Source organism: Nipponia nippon, unplaced genomic scaffold, assembly GCF_047370975.1.
Source record: "Nipponia nippon isolate SJK-2023a ecotype South Korea unplaced genomic scaffold, ASM4737097v1 scaffold_21, whole genome shotgun sequence".
Classification (NCBI taxonomy): Eukaryota; Metazoa; Chordata; class Aves; order Pelecaniformes; family Threskiornithidae; genus Nipponia; species Nipponia nippon.
In genome coordinates, this window is record NW_028262338.1 from 149,208 (window position 1) to 175,338 (window position 26,131).

The following is a 26,131-nucleotide window of genomic DNA, read 5'->3' on the forward strand; positions in this document are numbered from 1 at the left end:
TTGACACTGCAAACTCTTAATATTATATTTGCATTTACATATATTTCAATGTAGTTGTCAGAACAGGAGCCAGAAATCTCGATGACATTTCTCTCTGCTTTCCAGTGTGGCAACTGTAGCAGCGAGATTTTCTTTTTTCAGAAGCAAAAGCTAGGAAGTACTTCTCCAGCTACAATTAGTTCTTACTGTTATTTTGGTAACATTTTGATGACAAGGGTTCCTTTTTGGGATCATCTGCTTTTACATCAGTGTGCTCAGATATCTCAAAATCTGAAAACTAATTTTCTATACTTCAGCGCAAACATGAATTCTTCTTTAACTAGTCAATACTCATTAAAATGTACATTCCTTTTGAGAGTTTCCCCATTAGATCACCATTTAGTCTCATGTTACTTCAATACCAGGTTACCTAGTCAGGTAATTCACAATATTAGCCAGCAACTTCCGCTTTTACCAAAGCTTGGAAGCCCCGTAAACAAATTCAGCAATGAAAAAACAGCTCTACATAGACTTACAGATGTTTCTAGCAAAATCGCAATCTCCCCAAACAGTTTGCAATTTCTTCTAATTCCTCTCCACCAACCCAATCCGCCCATTTCCTTTGTTTTCAGAATTCAAGAAAGAATATGGATATTTGACAGATATGGAATACCACACATTTTATCTTAAAATACTAAAATAAAATATTCCTTTAAGCCTTGTGACAGAGTTTTGTTACCACATAAGAGTTCAAATAGGAAAGAATAAGACTAGACGAGTTATCCGTAACTACCTCCTCATACTCTGCATCTTATTTAAACTCCTGACCATGACAGACTTTGCTACAGCCTAACTCTAAATTTTTCTATCAGTTTGATTTTTTCGAGCTTTCACTAGGCATCCATTTTCTCCCATTGTATGAAAATTGAGTTACATTTTCTAAAGCTGAAATAACATGAGCTCTTTTGTGCCAGTCTAATATTTGGCCACTGCCAGAAAGATTATTCAATACTCTTCCTCTCCCTGGGTTTCCCCAGGCGCTCCCACCAACCCCACTGCACTCACAGTTGGGAAAAGAAGAGGGAGCTTTCTACCAGCACAGCAAGATTAATTTGACCAAAGGGTCTTTCTAGCCACCACCAGAACTGGCAAGAAGAGAGAAAACTCTGCAGCCCGGAACAGAAGATTCCTGCCTGTTGGTGACAGCAAGTAGCCACTAAACCACCCCAGCCATCTCACACACCTTCCCCGGGTGCCACTCATTCAGAATGTCCAAATTTTATGTTTCCCAATCAAATATCTTTACAAAGAAACCCAACCTTTCAATTTTTCAAGATTTCGTTTCTATTAAATCTGTGGCAAAGAAACATTTGCCTTACTACAAGGTGACAAGTTCCCAGGTACAATCCTCAACACTGCTGATTCCTTAGAGGAACCAGGACCTTCAGACACATTTCATCATGTATGTGCATAAAATCATGCTGATCACTCAACCAAATGCACTTTAATCCCATACATATTACATGTAGTTAATGGAAGCACCATTAATTACTCCTGCATCATAGTTACAGATGTACTTCGTCATCAGCAAAGGGATTTTTCACCCATTTCACTGCAGATAAGTGTCTGGGAGAGAAGTCTGCCTCTTGGATTACCTCATGTTTTAAAGAAGCAGCTACAATTAGGACAAAAGCAATAACACAGTAAAAATAAAATTGCCAGTTCTGTCACAATCATCATTTTAGCAGCAATTCAATGGCTGAATTGCTTTAAACAAAGCAAACTAAAGCTCAGGTGAGAATATGAGAGGGCTTGTAGTTCAACACAAAGCCTGAAGAATTATATTCAAGTACAAGAAACTGTTCATATTTCCTCTAGCAGAGAAGCAAAAAAATTAACACAATTATGAACAGAACAGACTTTAATGCTGAACTCGTCTAGATTGGTCTGGAGTGTTCACTCATTCTCTCCTTCTCCTTTTTTTTTTTTGTTTTGTTTTGAAGTATCTTTGGAAGAATTAAGCTTTGGTCCAAAACCTAAATGAGTACATTCCCCACACCTATGAAATACTACAACCAATCATGGCAAAAAACTACTTAGTATGCCCTGAAAGCTATTACACATATGAACCCCTAGACTGAAGCTCTTACTCTCTACCTACCACTAACAGCTAGGCTTCAAGTGACATGTAACTACTAGTTCATCTCATCTTTGATCCCACAGCATCCTTACTGGCTGAAGCATCTGCCCAGCTAGCATATTCAAGAGGCAAGACGACTGAGAAGGAAGATAGAAAGGAGGGGAGAAAGAAGCATCTTCCTCAGCCCCAAGATTCCATACTGGAAAAAAGTTTAGTCTCTTCAAGAAACCTGGCTTTTTTTAAAAAAAGAAAAAGTGTAGGGCAAAAGAGATGAAGCTAAACTAGATCTTTTCAATGTGTGGCAATAAATTCCTACAAAAGAGGTTCATTCAAACTATCTGTGTTTTGGCTTGCAAGACATATCAAATGCAAGTACAGACATTTCAATTTGGCCTTGGAGGAGAACAAAGCTTCTGTTTACTCATTATGAGTTCAGAGCAAAGGTAGAAGACCAGCCCAGAAAAAAAAAAAAAAAATCCATAGGGACTGCTAGGTAAGAACTGTAACAGAAAAGAGTCAGACAAAACAATTATTCATCAAGAAATTGCACTAACCCTGGGACAGTTGCAACCCAGTAACTACAACTATTGTAAGGCACATGTCAAGCCAAGGATGATCCCTGCAACACAAACTACTCTTTTTCCAGATTTTCCCAGTCTATACAGATTTAATGTCTACTAGGCATTTATATTGGAATATTCAGAAAAAAAAAAATTCTGCATCCTGTATAAAAGTCACAGTACCCTGCCTGTCTTCCCTCAGTATATGAGCTAGTTCTAGTTAGTACAGTAATCTACAAGATCTGACAGTAACTCGGGTATTTTTATTAAACAAGTCACAGAGTAACAGCTAGTTCTACCAGCTGCAGGAAATTGTTGGGGATTGTTCTGGTTTGGTTTTGTTTCACCAATGGCAACTAAGGCCTCCTTTGTAACTTGTTTTTGATTGTAAGAAAATGTATAGTCTTGCATTTGAGAGGAATATTCAAACACAATGCTAACTTTAATCCAAATTATAAAGGACAGGGATGGGATTAAGCACTAGTTTATAAACATTTACATTACTCTGGACATGAATTTGGTTTGGTGCTTCTCTAGGATTAAATGGGAGGTACTGTATATTATAGTTAAATAAGAGCTTATCACGTCATTTTTGAATTTTTTTGAATGACCAAGTCAGGGATTTTTTTAGGATTTTTTTCACCCTGAACATAGCTAAAAGCCAGCAATACACACCCAGAAAGATTTGTCATGGCAGCAAAATCACAGCAAATTACTTCGGTGCCTCATGCCTTTTCCATTGCCAGCCTTCTCTTCCCTCCCTCGCTACCTCCTCCTGCAACACCTTTCGCAGGGCCACAACACCAGCAACTATTCAAGTACATTTATGCACTTAAAACAAATGCTCTTCTGGTTATATCACGCTTGCCAGTATTACTGTGATTAGGTAAGGGAAAACTTCAGCCACAAACTGAACTGTTTGCCTAGCTTTGTTTAGCTTTTAAATGGACACACGCTCAAATGGCAGACTCAGCACATCTCCCCTAGAGGCGGATAGTCACCTGCTCACACCCTGTCAAATGAAGCGTGAGAGTACACATACATACCAGCACACTCAACAGCATCATAATGACAGTATACAGTGCTAAACGAACATGCAAGAATTTGTATTGTCTACCAAGTGCCCCAGCAAGAATCAAAGGAGCTAGGCTCCAAATTGAGAGCTCTGGACATCAGCTCTGACACTGCTGTATTTCAAGGAAGCACTCAGCCTAGAGACTGAGAAAAAACAATCAGATTGCTTCTGGTTGCTTATACAAAGTAGTATTAAACCCCCAAGTCTCTCTTGGGGAACTTATTTGAGACTGTAGTGCTTACAATATTTACCCATACAACTATAAATACAGCGACTTTGTAAATGATCCAGAAGCAGGAATCATGAGCTCTGCAAGAACAGCTTCAAAATAAATTCTTTACTTCATGCTATCAAATATGGCAAAACTCACAAGGTTTATTTCATTACTTTCCAGAAAAATATCGAGGCTAACAATAGGCAATTATTCTTTAATTCCTGGCTCTTCCTTTCATGCCTTATCAGAGAGAAAAACTAATACTTCCTCATTTCAAGTCTGACAATTGCTTGTCTCCAAGAATCTGAAAGATACACCTCGAAGAGCTAAGACTGCTACTGAAACATGGAAATGGTACCACCCACTGTGGGAGGGTAAGGAGCAAAGAAATCCCCCCACATATCCCTGAGAATCATCAACAGATGAAAAAAGTTTATTCATGCTGAAGTTGCACAAAATTCCTGTTCTTGACTTGTAGCATTTTAACTAAGCCAAATATTTTGTATCATCTACTTTAGGGCTTCTGACCTTTGGAAACAAGTTACTTTACAGACACTCTCACCTATTTGGTGGTAGAAGGAGAAAAGTGTGGAATTACTTTCTGCTTTTTGAGTAACCTAAGGCTTATGGAGGAAAAGTATCATACCCTTATGGAGACTAACACCAAGATATGACCCCCATGCACAATAGAGATGCAGGAAGAAGAGAACTCAAATAACCTTTGAATACTATTTATAGGCAAACATCCCACTTGAACTCTTTTCTCCAAATTTCTAGCATTCAGTGGGAAACTGAGTCCAAATGGGCTGTAATTGCTTTCCTGAATCAGAAAATGGCTCTGGCTCAGTACAGTACTCAGTGACTATCTGGGGAAAAAAATTTGAAAATGCTTCTACGTTTTCAAGCAAAGAACTAAGAGTAAGCTTTGAGGGCCAGTAACATCATCGACTTAACCGAGAAGCCCCTGGACATTTAGCCCCCAGTTTATGCCTATTATGTATGGCAAAGCAAGCCAAAATACTCAAGTATTTTCAGAGGCTGACCAAGTGCGCCACTTCTTTACAAGAAAAAAAAAAAAATCACCACCCTAATGGTGTATAGCACAGACTAGTGTATAAACTCATGTTTCAAACTGAACATTTGAGAAACTGTTCATAAAACCTCTCCTCTGCCTAAGAAGATTCACAGCCTTTCAGTGTACTGTCATTACATACAGGCTGCATAACAAAACGTCCTGAAAATAAGATCTCTGGGAATGCGACAGTAGATTACAGAGTACAAAACAACCAAAAATCAGGATGCTACAGTCTTCAGAAAGCAAATAAGGAATTTATTTTACCATGACCCAACCTGAAGAAAGAACACACCCATCTACTGTTACTGCATGAGAAAAAACACACCCCTCTACAGGAACAGTCCAGGGGACTGCATCAAAAGAAGTGTGACCAGCAGGTCGAGGGAGGTGATTCTGCCCCTCTGCTCTGCTGAGACCCCACCTGGAGTACTGTGTCCAGCTCTGGAGTCCTCAGCACAGGAAGGACATGGACCTGTTGGAGTGAGTCCAGAGGAGGGCACAAAAATGATCAGAGGGCTGGAACACCTCTGCTATGAGGAAAGGCTGAAAGAGCTGGGGCTGTTCAGCCTGGAGAAGAGAAGGCTGTGGGGAGACCTTACTGCAGCCTTCCAATACTTAAAGGGGGCCTACAAGAAAAATGTGAATAGTCTTTTTAGCAAGGCCTGCTGTGACAGGACAAGGGGTAATAGTTTTAAACTAAAGGAGGGTAGATTCAGATTAAACACAAGGAAAAAATTTTTCACAATGAGGGTGGAATGGGTTGCAGAGAGAGGCAGTACATGCCCCATCCTTGGAAACATTCAAGGTCAGGTTGGATGGGGCTCTGAGCAACCTGATCTAGTTGAAGATGTCCCTGCCCATTGCAGGGACCTTAAAAGGTCCCTTCCATCCCAAAGCATTCTATGATTCTATGACTCATACCACCACATCTTTTTATTCTTTGCAGCATCCTCCTAAAGTTCAAAAATGAAAAGGAAAGAGGACACAGGTGCATCATGAGATGCACTTTCACCTAGGTCCATGGCTCTGAAGCTCTGCTTCTTCAGATGGAGTTTTTGTCCATCAGAGGTCACAGAATCCAATGTGTGGCACCACAGAGCACAAGTTTTACTGAGCTTCTTTGGAGAACAATGCAGAGAGAAATTGTAACAAGCATTAATCTAATGGATAGCCTCTGGATGGAGTTGCTTCAAATAGCTAGTATGGAAAAGTCCGGCCAATTATGATTTTACTAAAGCAAACTTCTGCCATTATTTCTCTCCAGGTTTTTGCTCTTTTTGGCCTAAAGACTAAAATAAAGTTGTTCTACCTCTTATTTTGTCTCTACAGTATAGGAGGATCAGGCACTGGGTGTGCTGACTATAAGAGAAGGCTAATAGCCAAAACCACAGCCACATTGCAAGTTTCTCCTCTTTTCATTATTAAATCTTCCTACATGCTGCTTGCCCTGTAGAGACTTCCAAAACATGTTGCTTGCTTGTTTTTGGCAATGCAAGGCAAAGCCAACTGGAAGTCAGGCCAGGTTGGTTAGAATATTCTTGTTCACTGTGGCCTTCCTCTGTTACTCAAAAGCCATGTAATTCTTTGAAAGCAAAGACAGAATATTAGTCTTTATAATGATTCAGATTTAAGAAGTTTTTTTAAAGGACATATCCAAACAGGAGTGTCAGCAAATATATATAAATATATATACACACACATATACACACACACAGAGGAATAATCAACTGCACACACACAGGAATAATTTGTTCAGGTAACAGTTCTTCAGAAAAGTATTGGTAGATTTAAAGTCAAATTCAACTTGTAAACCAACATTTCTCCTGCAAAAGGCAGACAACAAACTGAGATGTATAAACAAAAGCACAGCTTGCAAGACAGATGAAATAACACTCATACTCTCCATGCATCAATAGAGCTCAACTTGAGAAATATGACTAATTTGGGGCAACAAGCTATGAAGAACAGAGATCACGCACAGAGACTCCAGAGGAGAACAAGAGCAGATGAAAGTCTAAATAACATGAGTAAGGGCAGAAAAAGATTTGATGTTATTTAGCCTTAAAAAAAAAAAAAAAAAGAGGGAGAGAACTGAGGAAGGTAACAGTCTGCAAGTCAGTTCTAAAGATGGCTGCACTGAAAAAGGGAACACTGAACTTGGATATGATGCATAAAACAAGCAGCCAAAGCAACTCCACTAAAACAACATCAATTGCTTTACTACAACAACTTTCTTCCTTCCCTGTTCTTCCAAAGCAGCTTAGTGCCCCCTTTACCCCTAAGTTATGTATTTCAGCATGTAACACTGAGGACTAATACTCGGAGAAACCTTTTCATCCTAAGGACTGCAGTTGGCTTGGCATCCTATGGAGCTTCCAGCACTGAAGATAGTTTGTCTAACCAGTTCTTAAAGCCACTCATCAGGAATGGCAGAAGCACAGCTGAATTTGCCTGGGGAGAAGGAAGAGAAGGAGATAAAACTAGACCCAATGAGATTTCTTTCAGCTCTATTTTTCAAAAAGTTTTAAGCTGTACAGAATTTGAGGAACAGGTGATGTCTAAATGACAAGTTAGTAATTGCTATTTTAGAGATAATGCTTTATTACAGAGGGGAAAAAGTCATTACAGAACTACACTGTGCCTTTTGTTCCTACAGCAAGTATTTTCTTGATGGATGCAAGGATAAAATTTGTGCAATGCAATCTTTTTTTTTTTTTTTAAAGTTTCCTAGTATGTGTTAAATCCTCAAGTATTTAAATACTTCATATTCACAAAGAATATAAACTCCATTTTTGTGCAAGATGCTTAATGTACTATAGATCGTTTCAAATCAAATTTCTTATCTTTCAAATTTCTTATCTTTCAAATTTCTTATCTTTCAAATTTCTTATCTTTCAAATTTCTTATCTTTCAAATTTCTTATCTTTCAAATTTCTTATCTTTCAAATTTCTTATCTTTCAAATTTCTTATCTTTCAAATTTCTTATCTTTCAAATTTCTTATCTTTCAAATTTCTTATCTTTCAAATTTCTTATCTTTCAAATTTCTTATCTTTCAAATTTCTTATCTTTCAAATTTCTTATCTTTCAAATTTCTTATCTTTCAAATTTCTTATCTTTCAAATTTCTTATCTTTCAAATTTCTTATCTTTCAAATTTCTTATCTTTCAAATTTCTTATCTTTCAAATTTCTTATCTTTCAAATTTCTTATCTTTCAAATTTCTTATCTTTCAAATTTCTTATCTTTCAAATTTCTTATCTTTCAAATTTCTTATCTTTCAAATTTCTTATCTTTCAAATTTCTTATCTTTCAAATTTCTTATCTTTCAAATTTCTTATCTTTCAAATTTCTTATCTTTCAAATTTCTTATCTTTCAAATTTCTTATCTTTCAAATTTCTTATCTTTCAAATTTCTTATCTTTCAAATTTCTTATCTTTCAAATTTCTTATCTTTCAAATTTCTTATCTTTCAAATTTCTTATCTTTCAAATTTCTTATCTTTCAAAATAAGGTCTTAAAAAAAAAACAGAAAAAAATTTGTAACAGGCAATGAAGGTGCTCATGCCCCATTGCAAAAAAAGCCACTTGCTTCCATAAGCAGAATCAAAGATGAGTGGCAGTATATTTTACATAATTTTTTTTTTTATTAATCAGGTGAAAACTAGCTTGACTTTCTAGAAATAAGCAGAATTTGATCATTTACACTATGCATATACTAGATTACCATTTGTTTTCCTAGAAACTTGTTTATTGTAATTACTTCCTAAATATACAATAGTAACATTTTGTCAAAGGTGAGTTACCAATTGAAAAAAGCAACAGATTCACCTATTACACCATATACTGTAAAGTATTAATGAATCTGTATAACCTGTGGCTTCTGACACTTAAAAAAAAACCCAAATATTTAATACCATTATAAAACTGATAGAAGAACAATGTATTGTAGGTCCACCAGCAAGAGCTCAGTTAATACCTCTCACATGTCTTGAGACACTTGTCACAGCACACAAACTAGACAGTTTAAGCAACACTTACATAAACAGATAGCAAGCAGCCCTGCTTCCAATATAATTATGTTACATCTCACAGTATACTTCCAATCAGCCCCAGAAGGGGTGGCTACACATTCAGACTACCAACCTGATTTACCAGTCTGTCTAGTATGAAGCTAAGTGGCTGGCGGTAGTTACTGCCACCACACTTTGCCATTAAGTTACAGAAAATTAAAAAAAGTGAAATCTGAGTGGGGAGATTCAGATCCGATCTTCTGCACACTATGAAGCATTCACTTAATACTCAAAGTCTGTTCTGAACACGTCTACACTCTAGTTTTATCATCATGTGCTAAGGACACTGTAGGACTTGACAAATGCAGAAAACAATTAAAAATGCAAACTTAAAACCCAAGTCTGTGTAATTAATATAGTTTATTAAAAAAAATCAATAGTGTCTTCTTGCAGGAGATACAAACAAGAGAGACAGGCCTTTCTACCTCCTCACTCTTTTCTCACTCTCCTGATGCACTTAGGGAGAAGAGTTACGTTTTGATGAACTCAAACTTGCAAGCTTAGCAACTACTTCATTTCACAAGGTTAACATCTACGCTCCCCTCTTACACAGGCATTGCAAAGAAAGAATCACACCAGTAGCCATCTGTTTAGAGAGAAAAAGCATGCTGATGAATGAAACAGAAGAACACAGAAAAAATACTATACCACACTCAAGTAAGATATATTCTGTGGAAAGACATTTGAGTCAACAGGAATATTTACCAGACATTAGCTTTAAGCGGCCTATGGTTTCAGCTATTTTTTTTCTGTACCTGATTAATATCACAGACCCACACAACTAGCTTACCTGCAATATTGCTATGCAAGATCTTTATTTACCAACTCTAGCACAAACCTCCAGACAACCAAAACAAAAGCTTCCTTCAATGTACTGTCAACAAACAAGAGTCTTACAGGCTGTCCCACAACAGACCCCTTGTACCCTGTAAGGGATACCAGCTCCCCAGTACAGACTGCCATACCACACACCCAGCTCTAAGCCGACTGCCAGCAGTAGCACAAAGCCCAGTGTAAGCTTCTGCACCCCACTGCAAAGCCTGAACGCAATTATTTTCACTTTGATGGATGAAGGAAGCATACGTGTAAAAAAAAAGTAGGATCTCCTCCTGGTAAAGGCTAAATTCCATCTCATTTCAGGCATTACATAGGACTGTCAATAAAGCACTGCTGCTTTTCTCCTGCCCAAACCCTCCCTGCTTTCCTTCTTTGGCTGAGGCTACTCCAAGCACTAATATAACAAGTCCTGAAAACAACACCGAAAAAAAGGTTTTAACCAGGAATATCCCCATAACGGAACAAAGGGGATGTTATCTTGCAGAAGAATCCAGCTTGCATGAAAAATAAAAAATATGGCAGAAGTAAAATAGAAAGGAGAAGTAGAGTTAATAAAAAAGTATATCCAGGACTTTGAAAAAATCATGTGAAAAGGAGAATTGCACAAGTTGATTACAGTACGGTCATAAAGCACTGGTTGATTAACAATGACCTCTGAGACATATGTGTATATATATATACACACATAGATATAGAGAGAGAGTTATATATAAATATGCAGACAACTTAAGAGATTGAGGAGTACCCTGGCCAATTTTAATACCTCACAAATTAAAACGTGTAACTTTTTGTCTCATCTCTTCCCATTCCACATCCCTGCTGAGGAAAAGTTAAAATCTCAGAATCATCTTTGCCAAAGAATTCCAAAAGCATAGTGTTCAGATCTGGTAAGATAAATTGATGCTTTTAGGTATCAGACAGCTAAGTTAAGTGTTACAACAATGAAACTGTTCTTCACGGCAAAATTCAACTGAAAAAGAGACAAAAAAATATGAAGCTGATACATTTAACACACTTTCAAAGTATGGTAGTTAATTTGACTAAGATCCAGGATTAGACTAGACTTTTTCTAATCTAAAAGCCTACTGGGTTAGAAATAATATTTAAATCATGCAAAACCTCAGAGAAATAATATTAATTCAATTACATGCACAAAATTCAGACAGTTTATCCAACTTACTCAAAAGCACAACACATTTGTACGTTTCACATACCATATACTCCTTCCCACTCTGAATCTTTAGATGGTGAAGAAAGAAAATGAGCAAGTCACTGTAATGTGCCAGTATCTCAAAAGGCAAAAGTTTTCCAGTTAACAAGACAGTGGTGATTTTGGTAGTAGCACAGCTTTGATCTCTAAAGAAACACCTAGAACAAAGCCTATTTGAACTTTTTTAATGAAAACTGTTTCTCTTATTTGATCTGTATACTGAATCCATATAACACCAAGTATTTCAGATCAGATCAAATTAGGGTGAAAAGCCTTTCTTGGTTTTTAAAAAAAAAAAAAAGGTCAGTCAAAATAGTCAGACTAAGGTAAGACTTTTGCCATGTTGAAGGTGGCTAAACACACTGCAACTTTGATATTGCTACATTTTCACAATAAAGTTCCATCTTTGCTCAAATTCCAGCAATCCTCTCTGACTCCCCTCACTAAAGACCCTATTTTTCTTTTTATTCAAGAACACTGATACAGATCTAGAAATGTATTTGTTACATTCCACAAGAAAAGAGGCGGAGCTATTAAATTGACAAACATGAATCATCTGATTTCTGCAGCCCTCAACTTCTACAGTTTGAAGTGGAGCTTGGATAACCCTTCAGAGGTTAAGTTTCTAATGGATTAGATGCCCACCTAACCAAGTTACTCATCAGCCCTAAGAAAAGAAACACCAGGTCCACACATGAATCTTATTGATCACAAAAAACATGATCAAAGAATTTATCTAGCCCAGTCTCTGACACTTTCCAAGGGGTCTCTCCAATGCAGGATGAAAGCAAGCTGTGCATCTTTTGAATTGTTGTTTTAGACCACAGCTCACTCCCCAGTAGTGCCGGATCACAGGTCTATCTTGTCACATTCAAGCCCTCTAATGTTGGGGGAAACAAATAAAGTAAATTATATTTTAATAAAAAAAAAAAAACAACCCTTTCTGTTAGTGAATAACAAATGGGTTTGGCCACATTACCAAAAAAAAAAAAAAAAAAAAAAGAAAAGCAGATTTGGTCAACAGCTTGGCAAGTGGGTAAATATAGATACACACACACACTGGAAAGCATTCAATTTTACAATTGCTGAATCTCACTCTATCCTCTTAGTTTATCCTGAAGCAGGCAGATTTTGTCTGGGCCCATTCATATTTTGACCTGTGTTCTGTAATTCCACTAAGTAGGTGATTACTTCCACCTTTTGCCTTCCCCAGTTCCAGAATATACAACCCATTCCCCCCCCAGCCACTTCATCCTATCAGCTTTCCAAAGAGCAGTATCAAGCCCTCATGCCTGAATCAACTACTGAAATTCACCAGGTATTAATAGACACTTGTTATTAAAACTAGATTTCTTTCACCATTTACACTGCATTTAATCATTTGAGACTTTGGCCCTCTATTTGAGGGCCTCTAGTCACCTTTAATCTTTTGTTTCAACAGAAAAGAAGGATGTATATAACTGCTCCCTGTTTGAACATAAGGATGGACTGCTCACATCTGTTTCATTAAGCAAACCCTTGGCTGAACATGGTTGCTCTCCAAAATACTCTGATTTTCCTCACAAGCCTCTAATAAACAATAATAGGACTTCTGAAGAACTCACTGCTAACAAAACTCCTGCCTGTCCAGATACTCAACAGGAATATCAAGTGCTCCAATGCTAGACGAAGTTTCTTTACCACTTTCTTCTGCATCTATTTTTTGATGCTTCATCATCAAAGTGCTTCAACATTCAGATTGAGAAGGAACACGCTCAAAAGATCTGCTGGTAAGGATACAGGCACCCAAGCTATTTTCTCAAGTTAATCAGTTCAGTAACATTCTACGTCACTTCCTAGAAAACTCAGCAAAACCATGCTGAAACACTACAAACAGGGTATTTTAACTGCAGGGATTAACATTTTGACATTTTACAGCTTTCTGTGGAATTCTGTGTTTTGGGTGTAGAATACAGCAAACGGGCATCCAGGATTTTTATTTGACTATACACTTCAACCAACACCTTTCTCTATCCTCTTTAAGAAACAGCCTGTACTCCAGAAAGAGGCCTGCACTACATAAGCAAGTCATTTTCCCTTCCTGATGCCTATAAAAGGCAGGACCAGAAAGTGAAACAGCTTTAACCTGTCAAACTTTCCCCAACTCTTTGGAGGTGAGTTTGCCCTTTTAAGAACATGTGTTGAGGGACCCACCAAGGAACCTGTCAGGAAGAGCAAGAGCTCTGAACGCTATAACCATTCATTCACAGCAGCAAAGAGCTCGTCCTCCAGGAGTCAACTACTACCCCTAAAAAGGAAATTTAATAGGCAACCTTACTGAAGATCCACAAAAGAACCGTGATTCTTCAGAGCTGGAATATTATTTTAAGAAACCAACAGTAACCTAATTAACAGTGGAGCTGAATGTTTCTAGTGCAGAACATGAATCCACTGTCAGAATACTAAGAATCTCTTTAATTACAGTCTGAAAAATGGAAAACTCTCCCAACAGTATCATTCTCTTTCCACAGGTTATTTTACCTATAAATTCCATCTTTGCTACTAGGAGTCAAACAGAAGGAAGGTATACAAAAGACTTAGTTTGTTTAGGACAACTTCTCAAAGAACAAGATTCAATAGTTTTAATTTATCTTCAATTTCTGAAGATGAAAACAACTCATATTTATGATGTTCATAGAACAGTGAACTGTCTCAGTCTTCAGAATGTAAAACTAGTTTTTTTGTGAAATAATACAATGACTGACACTTGTTTAAAGACAGTTGTTCATTAACAAAGTGCCTGTGCTTTGCTTAAACAGATTACAGAAGGAAGTGCGTTGTCCAAACTAAAGCTAATCAGCTAGGTTTTCAGAGGACCTAGTACACATAAGGAATCTAACCACTGTTTGTGTGCACATGTTTATGTATGTATGTGTATACTCACTGCTATGTTAAGGGGGGCAAGGCACAAGCCTCTTGCTAGAAATTCTATTTAAAGCTGTCACCCTCAGCATCCAAAACCACAAAATATTTTAAGTTCTCTTGGAAACAGAATAAACAAGCCAAACTGCAAAAAAATATCCAGCACTCTTATGATGTGTAAATATAATGTATAGAAACATTTTTAAGCAGTTCAACTAACCTCTGGCCTCTATAGTTGCATATGCAGGCCTAACCGGCTCTCAAATCCGGACAGCTACTTAAGAACAAAACAAAACACCCACAAATCTTACAGAATGCAGTGGCTGAAAACCACTTCTGCATAAGTAATTTGAAGAACATCATCCCATCTGGCTGCAGTTGCTAGAACTTACCTTCCAGAATTAATAAACAGCATGCCCATGTGAGATCTGTGCATTAAAGAATTCATGAAGAATGAGCAAAACTAGTTTTGCAATTCATACTCATTAAGATCCTAATGACACAGCCACAAACATGGCATATGAGAAACCCTAAGAAATTCGAAACACTAAATGCAAGACCAATTTTCCTCTAGGTTGTAAGTTAGGATCAAGCCTCCCACAGGAGAGATCATCACAGCGAAGGCCAAGCTACCCTGGAAACCACATCAGACAAGGCCATAGTTAAACTACTTGTTCGAGCAATAGTTCTGCCATCTACTTTTGCAAGTTAACCTTAATGCTGAGGACTAAAATGTGACTAAAATAACAGGAGAAATCACTTGCTTTTGCCAAACTGCAAAACAATACGAAGTCCCAACATTACACCACTTTGTTGCCGTGATGGAAACCTAAAAGCTCACTTAAGGTTAGAAAAGGTATTTTCAGCCAAACCAGCCAGAGGAATCCAGTGAAGATATTAAAACATCTCCCAGAAACACTAGCTTCTTTTTCAAGCACTTTCAAATTATGGCTTTTATTAATAAACTACAAAATTCTCAGTGTCTCCTTTAGGTTAGCCTAGTGATATTTTTAGTGTTCAAATTCACAGTGGGAAAGACAAGTACTGCTTAACTAGAGGACCTTCTCAAGAGTGTTTTCAGTCTTTTGATCTCACACATTCATCAAGTGGCATTAATTTTGTCCAGTCTTGAGAGAGGCAGATGGAGCCACCAAACAAAAGCACTCTTTTTTTGATTTGCTCTTCTTTCCAGATTCCTTCTGTTCTGCCCATTTTCTACATCCCTACTCCAAGCTCTCAGGGAATCAAAGCATGGGAACCTCAGATTAAAAACAAATCACCTACTCTTGGCGACAAGTGGCCAACTACTGCTTAGAAATCTAACGAAAAGCATTCTCATAGGCATTACAAGAAGCAATGGTACTTCCTAGATTTGTTAAATACTGTGAAGTCATTTTGAACACTGCAACCCTAGATGTAAGCACTACCTCAGAGACTGACTACCCTCAAAACACTAGCCATCAGACATCTCCACTGACAATTTATAAAGCTAGCAACAGGTTTTAGGACACACCAGTCATCAGGTCCATGACAGAAACTGCAACTAATTTTCATTCTAAAGAGTGCTTAAAAAGGGATCAGATTATTCAAATTCTTACTGGCCAGAGTATCCCAGAAATAGTCTATCTTCCCTGCAAAGCAAAGTTTGGTCCCTAAGAGTTATATCAGGTTAGAATAATTTTAGGGGACCACCTTTAATTAGGCTGCTGCAACTTTCTGCTGACAAAAGCTATGCTATGTTGTAAGTTGGGTTTTTTTCAAATTCAAAATTCAAAGAGAGCCCAAAGCCTAAGTCCCTTGCCCCCTTTGCTTCCTCAGAATGAAAGTCTCCTTTAAGACTGCACATAGCTTTACATCTAAACACCTGCAAATAAATGCTATTTTATCTAGCTATTAAGTGTGTCCAAAGCTAAAGTCAGAAAACTCCAATTCCAGCACACTAGTACCAGTCTGAGTATACACCCATAACGATCAAATGGGATTTGTTTCAAGGCAGGGTTTTTACATCCTTTTGTCCTTGGAATTTTGAAACTGACAAATAATTTTCAAATCCATTGCAAACACCTGAGTCACAAACCTTAGAAAGACTTAAAGTAGTCAAGCTTTCACTATAAAAGTAACAAGTGTAGTGGCACTATGTTAATTTAGTTTGGTTCCGAAACATGAGCATTAAATATATATATTCCAACAATCATCTCTCAGAACTACAGAATGGAAAAATTTTTGTGAAAGTCAAAACAGAGAAATAAGTATTTCACCTGTAAATTTGTGGAATAATGAAGTATTAATCATATATTGACCAAAGCAGCAGAAAAAAAAATGTCATTTTAGCAAGTCTGCTTCCTTCCATTCTCTCCCCTTTAATCCTCCTTCTAGTAACACATGTAATCTCATCTGATCAATGAAATACCATTTAATTCAAATTAACTTTTCTAACATTATATGTACAGAAACATTGAACCAAGCAACCCTCAACACCTGTAAGAATTATGAGCTTGTTTTCCAGGTTCTTTTCCCCATCATCATGGTAAATTTCCAGACTTGTGAATATTTCACTAGGGTCAAAATTTACAGGTTGCCAGATCTGTGTGCAAGTTAGGCTCAGAAAAAAACTACACAAAGAAAGTACCTGCTGCCTCCAGTAAGGCTTCTAGTCTTGCTTGTGTTTCTGGATCCACAGTTCTCAAGTCCGCACCTTCTGCAGCACTCGATAAGAATAACTCCGATGTGGTTTTAAGTACTGGGTTATCAAGATCTTCTTGGTCCAAAATAAATGATTCAACCTGTTGCCAAGTTACAAAAATAATTTTACCATTTTTGAAGTTTTATACTAAATCTAAAATATTAGGAAAAACACAAAATAATTTAATTGTACTATCATAACCATGTTTTAACTGTAAAAATCATCTCGTCAACTCACTGAAAGGTAGCTGAAATCACAAAAGAAAAAACTCTACATGAAAAAGTTTATTGTAAAAATTATAATTAACAATATTTTAAACTACAGCAAGGGAACTTAGATTAAATATTGAAAAAATGTTATGCATGTTTGGACAGTTAACCACCAAAACAGACTGCCACAAGAGGCTGTAGCATCTTTATCACCAGAAGTCTGTCTATCTTGTTATTAAAAAAAGCCATCAGCAAAGACTTTGGTATAGCTGAACCTATCTGAGAGCCAGGGAGGGACTGAATGGTTTCCCGAGATGCGTTTCAGTTCTATTTTAAAAGTAATTTCAATTAACATAGCACAAGCATTTTGTTTGTTTTAAGTAGAAACACGATAGTTGACTAAAATTCAAAACCAAAACATCTGTTTCCAAGCTGGCACTTAGTATTACCCCAGTCATTAGTGTTTTCTAGACAAGAACAGATACATAGAACAATTAAGCAAGCAGGTATTCCAACTGAGCTGCAATAATGCTGTCCCACCAGTAGCCCACATGATCTTCAAATACAAGCTCATGGAATTACTCAACATAACACACTGTAGCTTTATGACAGCTTGCCAGAGTAAACAAGGAGGATACCTGACTCATACTCTAATGAGAGCAGAACATTTCAGAATCTGTCCCATGTTCAGACATAATTTCCTCAATTTTCAATAATATTTTAAAATAAAAAGTTTCATAATTAGACATTATCTGTTCAACACTATCAGTGCCTTAAATATGCCGTAGAAATGAGATGTTTGTTATACAACCACTGCTGCCCTTCCCCACTTCGTGCCCCAGTCTCATCTTCCTTTCTCTGTTTTCCCCTAATACTTCCTCCTATCTTTCTCACGCCAGCAGTGAACTATCATCATATTCACCCCTATCACACAACACCCCACAACACCTTAAGAAAGGGATAGTTTATACTTCAAAAAAAATCAAATCAGGCCATCCGCAAACTCATTAAGTGCCCCATTGTGTGAAGAATGTTAACATGAGTCCGGAGAGCTCCATAGAGCGCTGCTATTCAAGAGCAACTTGTGTTAATTTCTTCCCCTTTTTGGTACATAGGTGTTCTGTAACATTATCCCCTGGTGTCCAAGCCATTCCGTGGGTGCCCAGTGAAATGCAGTGTTAACATATGAATACAATGGGCATCAGGGAGAAAAAGTGGCTTTTAGGAACACAGAACATGAGTTCCACATCTCAGTGGATATGCATGATATTGGCTAGCTTACAGGTATTGTATCTCATGTGCCAAGGCACAAATATTAATGCTAAGACAGCAGGCTATGATTTAGGGCTGGAAGAAGCAAGATTTCTAGATTAGTCCGCACAACGGTCCTAAAATAAGAGAACTGTCACTGTGAGAAAGAGTTGAGCATTAAAAAAGCAGAAAATCAGTGACCTAAACCAGTGATATACATTTTCACTGCAAACAAAGAAGAGCTATTTACAACTCGCAGCAAAATGTATCCCTATAGTAAGATTCACCTCCATAGAACTCAAATTCCAGGTTATGTCCATCTAGCCAGCTTACGGACTCCCTGCAAATGTTCTAATGCAAAACTGACTTCTGGAAAAATTCACCCTTATCTACAGGAGTACTTCAGGGTTTTTCATTTTCTCCCCCAAGATTACACAAGGTACTTTGCCTCAGCAATATATTAAAAATATTATACCTATTGCAACAATGTGTGACCTGTTGACCAGCAGGAAATCCCACTGTGTGCATAAGTGCCTATTCATTTTATATAGTTGAGAACTACATACAAGAAGTTTTATTACATGCTAATGGACTTCTTTTTTCTTTTTCAATTACACCACTAAATTTAACAGCAGTCCTCCCTTTTGAAGACATACCAAAAGGGGTAAAAATGCTACCCACCACTGAAGCAACTGCACTTATGAACAACAAATACTGCAGAAACTTTCAAAGTGCCTTCTGGCAAGCCTTAACTTTCAGCCTCAGGAAAAGCCTGACAACACCCAGGCAAAGGTAAGCATATTAGCCTTGCATCAACCTTCCAGGACCCACCCCACTGCAAGTTTTAAAACTTCATTTTTTGACACTTCATAAAAAGATATGGATCATTTTCTCCTCGACTGCTGCCATCCCAAGCTCACTTGTATATATTTACAGGACATCACCTACAACAATACACCTCTTGAACCTAAATCAGTGTTAGTTCACCATTCACAAATACTCCTATCACTTGCGAGGAACGTCTCTCTCTGCCTTCACTGGGAAGTACATTTTGCTTATAGGAACCTCTAAAACAGTCTGTCTTTTTAACATTGATTATGCAAACACTACTTATTAAAGTGAATTACAGATACAGCTTTTACTTCGGGTACAAGCTGGGTAGTACTGGTGCAGTCTGTTCTTTTCACCACTCTTTTCAACTCCTACTGCCTTTCAGCTCTTCTTTAGGTTTGCAACTGTACTTCCAGAGACCTTGCACATTTAAAGTCTCACACAAAAATCTTGCTTAATATACAGTATTTTCATCTAGTTTTATATCACAGCAAAAGGCAGCTGCTTTCATTATTTCTGCACATGTTGAGCATCAATTTTTAGTTTTTGTTTTGATTTTTAGTAAGAGCTTAATAACATACCCACAATACAAATACAACTTGAGTGTGAAAATACTGAAAATCCATATGCAAAATGTTAAAATAGCTGTACCATTGCCACTCTCCCAGAGCAAGTTTCAATGCATTTTCAAGTCAGAACATCTGATGTTTCTGTAAATCGATGCAATTTCTCACACACTAAGACAAGGCTAGAGAAGATGAACAGTTGGATACCTTGCTACTAATAGCAGAGTAAGAAATTACCTAATCAACCAGATGTTTCTTGTGAATTGAAGTGACCTGTGATGATCACACAGTAATAATAATTAAAAAAACCCCAACGAACTACCCCAAATATATCAAACAAATTCTACTTTTAAAACAAGAAATAAACTTTGTTAAAAAACAAAACATACCAGATTACACGTTGGCATTCCTGGAAGACTTAATACACTACTCATCTTGCAAAATTTAGGAACTCTGCTCTATCCTAATCAGATCTGTAGCAAAGTGATAGAGTAACCAGTCACTGTGCTATTTTTGGATTATTTTGCGAGCTGCTTTGGGCAGTTAATAAGCATCTTACTTGGTAAGGCTCATTAGGAACACATGGATTCAAGACATTATTCTAACTGCCAAAATAATTGCAACTAGGAATAATTCCCAATCAAAAACAAAAAAAAACTGCTACCTGCATGGGACCTGAGGACAGGGCGCTGAACATCAGCGTACTTAACTACATCGTTGTGTTTTTCACACTTATCCACAGGAACGATGGACCTTTCCTGAAGTTCTGCCAAAGACTGCAGCAGCCTCACAGCTCTGCAGATCCAGTTACACCACTGGTTCCTGCCTCCATAGCAGCTACATTCACAGCTATTTGGACTCAACTACATGAGTATTTTTATGTTAATACCATGATTGAGTTAACCTCAGGTCAGGGGTATGTAAAGGCAACTTTGCAAGCACTAATATCACAACTAACACTAGCAATTCTTGCAAGATGGGCAATGACACACAGGGTTAGAAACACATTTCTAATATTAAGTCTAAACTGATCTGTCCTATGCTGCATTACTGCAAAAAATGTACTTTTCCCAGAATAGCCCGGACCTGCTCACAAATAGCTCGTTACTGACACAGGCTACAGAACATGGAAAAAGCTTCCTGTTGTAGTTGTACCAGCACCATTCTCTCCTCCTCCTACTGCAGGCAAGGGCAGCAGCAGAGACAGTTCGTTCAACCTTCTTCTTCCATGTGTGCCAAACTAGTACTTCTGGGAAGACTATCTTTACAAAAATTGTTGATAGGAAAGAGAAAGCTGCTATTAAATCATTTCCTTGAACTTGCATTTTCCAGATACACCCCGAGCTGTGAACACTTTTCTGGGGTAACAGTAATCCTTGCTCTGTTTGCGGAGCTTCTACAAATAATGAGGACCCAAACCCTTGAATAGGACTCCTGAACTCCTATTTATTATGCAAATAAATGACTACCTGATTTTCTCTTTTGTGTAAGGTAACACTTCCTAACCATTTCCATGGCAATTCCATTTGGACTTATGTCTAAATACATCTGAATATATGCAGAGGCACCTTGGATTCCTTAAGGCTAATACAGGCCTGTAGATCAGGCTGAAAGTTCATGCCATGAAGCTGAAATAGATCATCTACATTTAAACTATTTTCATTCCATAATTAACAGCAATGCTGTATTAGGATCACACTAGGAAGATATTGTGGTTTTGTCTGATAAACCCAACCTCTGACAGTTTATGTCATCATGTCCTTTATTACACTGAATGCCAATATGTGATTACTACTTGGAATCATGCTCTAAAAGTTTTGGGGAATACTGAGAGGACATCAGATACTATAGCACTAAGTTAAGACTGAAAATGAGTTTGTATTTCAAATTTGACACCAAACCCCTTTAAATTTCACATATAAAGAATGCCAGCTTCAAAACTATTAAAAATAATTATTGCAAGGAGAAAGTGAAGTGAAGGACTTTGTCACTGACGTGGGACTCTTGGGAGCCTCCTGTGACAAGTACACCACTACACCCCTGGTATAGACTCTTCACACCAGCAAAAGGCCTGGCTTTGGTTTACCCTAAGACGTACTTTTCAACACTGCCCCCAACCCCAACCCAGCCATGCCAATCAAATATTTTTGCACCTACTTCAGGTATGCTCCTGGCATTACTATTTCAGTTTCAAGAGATAGGGTAAAGGAAGAAGAAAAACCACACACAAATGTGAGTATTTTCACAAACCCTTTCAGCAGGATCTCAGTACACTGCCCTTTCTTGGCACTTCAAAGCTAAAGAAAAGAAACATTTCAGAGAAGTACTTCAGAGTCTGTACATAGGAACAACATATAATCAATGTAAATAATAATTCAGGCATAACTAATGACATAAGACTATACCCACTCTGTTAGGCTTGAACTGTAGTTTCTGAAGACAGTTTCTTCAATAAAAAAAAGTTTCAGCCCAAGAAGACAGAAGCCACTAAGATATGTGAATGGCCAAGAGATCATCTTCCACTGCTGGCCCTATGGATCTTGTGATTACAAAGCATTCTAACAATGCAGGGGAGTTACAGGGTGCTTGGGTACATCACCACCTCAATAGAAAAAAGCATAAAAGTATCTGAAGCATCATTTCCAGTCACTGCTCTTGTGTCCAGTCAGGCAGCTACCAGACACTTTCATGAGTTGATTTAACACATCAAAAGGGGAGAAAACTCAGGGCAGGGAAGGGGGTAGCAAATAATTTTCTACCACTTCAGTGAATTTCATGGACTTAGAAAGAGGTCTGCTAAACTGGAACGTCATTCTTCTGGGAATAGCAAACCATTAGACTAGCTCAGCTTCCTTACAAGGCTACAAATCCAACTGACCACCTGCCTCCCACATTTAAGCGGAGCTGTTAGTACCTGCAGACCGCCTTAGCCTAGCAGTCTACAACAGTTTTGTAGGCAGTAAATTAGATTGGGAGGGTGAGGGAGAGGAGGTGTGCAAATCTAGCTCCAATTACAATAGGAAGTTGACTAACTTGAGGCAGGATTATCTAAAGGACAGCCTTTATTCCAATATATATTAAGCAATTATCAGATAATGAAACAAGCAGATATAGGATCTGGGCTGTAATAAAGTAGTTTCAAAACAGGTTCATTTTGCAAATGCTGCTACAGATACAATGTAAATAAAGATGGACACAACTTCCTGCTGACACTGGAGACAAGGAAAGTGCCTCTCACACACAGAGCATGGTACAGAAGTCTGACGGTTATGTATAAAACTGTACCGTATGTTCTTGATGTGTTAGTACACACTCAAACTGATCTCAGCATAAACATATTGCTGGTTGTCTCACCCGTCATTTTAGTCAGCTTGAGAGAGGCCTGACATCTGTATGGCAGCTCCTCTCTGCTCAGTCCAGCCCCATCAAAGGATCTCAAGCCTGGCACCTGAAGTCACCAGTCAGTTCTCAAAATTATGGCTAGTATTTGAAACGTGCAGATAAAACAATAAATCAGAATTAATGTTTTATGGGACTACTCCTCCATGTCAGAGACTGTTGATTCTGGGTTTTCCATTTTCTTGCACTTATACTAAATGCATAAACAGGCATTCATGAGCAACTGTCTGTCAAATGGTTCATGTACATTTAACCACTTATCTAATTTCTCTCTTAAGTAATCAACTGACACTGGATATCCTTATGCCAATTTAAGTAGTTTTGAATACTACAAACTACACCTTATCACACACCTCTGGACAGGGCTGTCTGATTTATGGTTCTTTCACAAACAAGAAATCTCCAATTCATTTTTATTAAAACACTGTTCCACAACAATAAGCCCAAGACATAACTGCACCCCCAGTTAGTCCTCAAAAAAACTAAGCTACAGAACACACAGACTGAGTCCTTTTAGTCCAAGAGGCTGACAACATTAAAAAGTTTCTCTGTATAGCAGTAAAGAAAGCATTACTCATTTCAGTCACTACTGAAAAAAAAACAACACACACACCTGTTAAAAACCAGCCTGCAGCCATCACATATTCAATGTCTGATAAACAAAAATAATTATGACAAAGTTTTCCTGATGTACAAGAGAATCTTTTGCAGCAAGGAGCTGCCATTTGCAGAACTGGAACTGACACTGAAGTATATTCAAAATTCACATGAATCCCAGTAAATCAAGCACCTGTTCTTGACAGTCTTCATACTGAAGAAAACCATTGAATAGAGACCAGTAAACCTTACTAAAATAAGCATCACTTACACTAAGCACTCCTTATTTTCACGTATTTTATCTCAGTCCACTCTAAATCATGTTTTCAGTGCTCCATCTTCTCCACATGCTTTAAGATTCCCTCCTGCTCCGTGTTTTTTCTATCTAATAATCCTGCAGAAATAACCCCTCTTCTTCCCTCACATCAAACCAAGAAACAGCACGTACAACTCAATAGTCTGCTTTATTAGAATATAAAACAGGATTGTTGCATCAATTTAGCCAGGGCTTTCAGGGTGGGATTCTTGCTCAAGCATTAAACCCCAGGCATTAAAACAAAGTGAAGGAAAGTTCAAAACAGAAGATGAACAAACGCATTTGCTGATGTAAAAGCTCACACCCATCCAAGATGGCAAGTATTTTAGGCCATCTTCTTGGGAATGACCTTTTAAGATCTCTTGTCAATCCAAAGGGGCACAGTGTTCAAGAAAAAAAATCATACAAGTGGATCCGATGAACATAGCCCAGTCTAGTAATTCAATAATCTATTTCCAGGACAACCTATATGTTTCAGACAGAGCGGAGTCTCAACATTTAAAGGGACTAAGTTATCCAGAGGCTTATATCAAACTGAAAATCATATTGGGCTTTCTGCTATTCTCAGAGCTGAGGCTAATGGTAGCTATTTTTTCTCAAGGCCTGTATAAACATCTTTCTGCATGCTCTACTACTGCAAAACCAGCAAAAACCATAATGCAACTACTGATCTATCAGTTAGCCATTTAAAAGTAACTGTCATAATGAATAGCACAGCAGAGATCCCTATCTAAAATATGATCCACCAAAAACTCAAGATGAGGCAGTAGAAAGGCTTTAAAATGTGACTATTTTAGAAAAACAATGAAAAGATATACATTTATATAAGGTATTGAGTTTACCCTAACAAATCCTAAATGTTAAGCATCCACTTCATAGACTCCCTTTTCCCCTGCGTACCTTGTCACACTGTGGATGGACACATGCTCTGAACAGGCAACGTTCTGAAGCCACCACGATTGAGGAACGTGGCTCAGAAGCAGACCATTCAGCCCAGAAAGCTGATCTCTTTTCCCTTGGTTTGAAATACGACTGATTTACTGCCTACCCGCCATGCAACACCATTAGTTTTATTCATGATTTTGGAAAGGGAATGAGTTCAACAGGGTTAGGGATTTTCCTAGCAGAAAATCTTAGTTATTAGTAATCTCTTATGCTTTACTGAAGGCAAATGAGAATAACTTACAGACTTAGCTGAAACTTAATGCCCATGAAACGTTAAAACAACCAGAGAGGTGCTTTTCAGTTGACCAGTCAAACATCCATTTTTTTTACCCAACAAACAGGGAATAATTTTTCCTGCAGGACGGGTATACAGTTAGGTAGCTTTCAAAACCTCCCCTGGTCAGAAGAGCCAGCCACATATGTTCCTTCTCAGTTACTAGCAGCCTTCTCACAAACACAAAATAGTAACTCAACCATAAGTAACCCTTCTCAGTCTATGACACTTTTCCTTCAGATTCTGGGATGCTTTGGAAGAGCTAGAGATGAAAAGAAGTTTGAAAAAGAATCTGCATGACTCCCTCTTAAAAGCAAGAGGCAAAAATGAGTAAGTGGTCTCATCCCATGAAAAGCAATTAAGAAGTAACAGGATTCGGCACAGGACCAACTCTTTTCTTTATGTTTTATGGTAGTAAGTGTTTTCTATATGCATTTGAACAGAAGATGCACAATACTGCAAAAATTGAGAAAATTTTCTAGTATTTTATAAAACTTTCAAATAATCAATGTCACCTAAGAAAATATTCTTAAGTAATGAGTTGCAAGAGTAAAAGGAAGGCATTATCCTCTGATACAATGCATTTCCATAAATTTCACTTGCTCAGCGTTCCTCCAAAAACATGCAAAATGAAACCTCTGCACCTTCACAACAAACAGGGAGAGCTAGTTGTCAGTGGAAAAAAAAAAAATAAAACCCCCAAAAAACAGAAACTATCTATTAATGATGTATACCAAAAGGTTAGAGCTCAGACAAGCATATCATCCTAACTAAATGAATCCTTAAATCCAAGTATTAATTCACCTGTACCCATTTTTTTCCTCTTATTCAGACGCAGCATGGTTTTATAACATAAACTGCAGTAACAAGGTTGCTACAAAGAACAGTATTTATATAATTTGAAAGTTAAACTAATCTTCAGCTTATCATAGAAAACCAAGGTCATATGAGGTATCAATGAGAGAGTTTCAATTTAAGATAACCCCTGAAGCCAAGCA

General features: G+C 37.6%; 1 protein-coding gene across 20 annotated transcripts in view; it reads right to left on the bottom strand.

The window, feature by feature from the left end:
• The window catches only part of ANKHD1 (ankyrin repeat and KH domain containing 1), a 122,409-nt gene that overhangs the window by 89,683 nt on the left and 6,595 nt on the right, over positions 1-26,131 (bottom strand). For 18 of the 20 annotated variants that reach the window (XR_015705306.1, XR_015705307.1, XM_087760098.1 and 15 more), the window contains exon 2: positions 16,692-16,845. Coding sequence is in view for 16 of the 20 variants with exons in the window: in XM_087760098.1 (XP_087616224.1) it covers positions 16,692-16,845 (154 nt within the window). In the remaining 4 variants the exon portion in view is untranslated. Of the gene's footprint in view, positions 1-16,691; positions 16,846-26,131 lie in introns of those variants that run through there. The other 2 variants (XM_087760106.1, XM_087760105.1) reach the window with 1 other exon arrangement.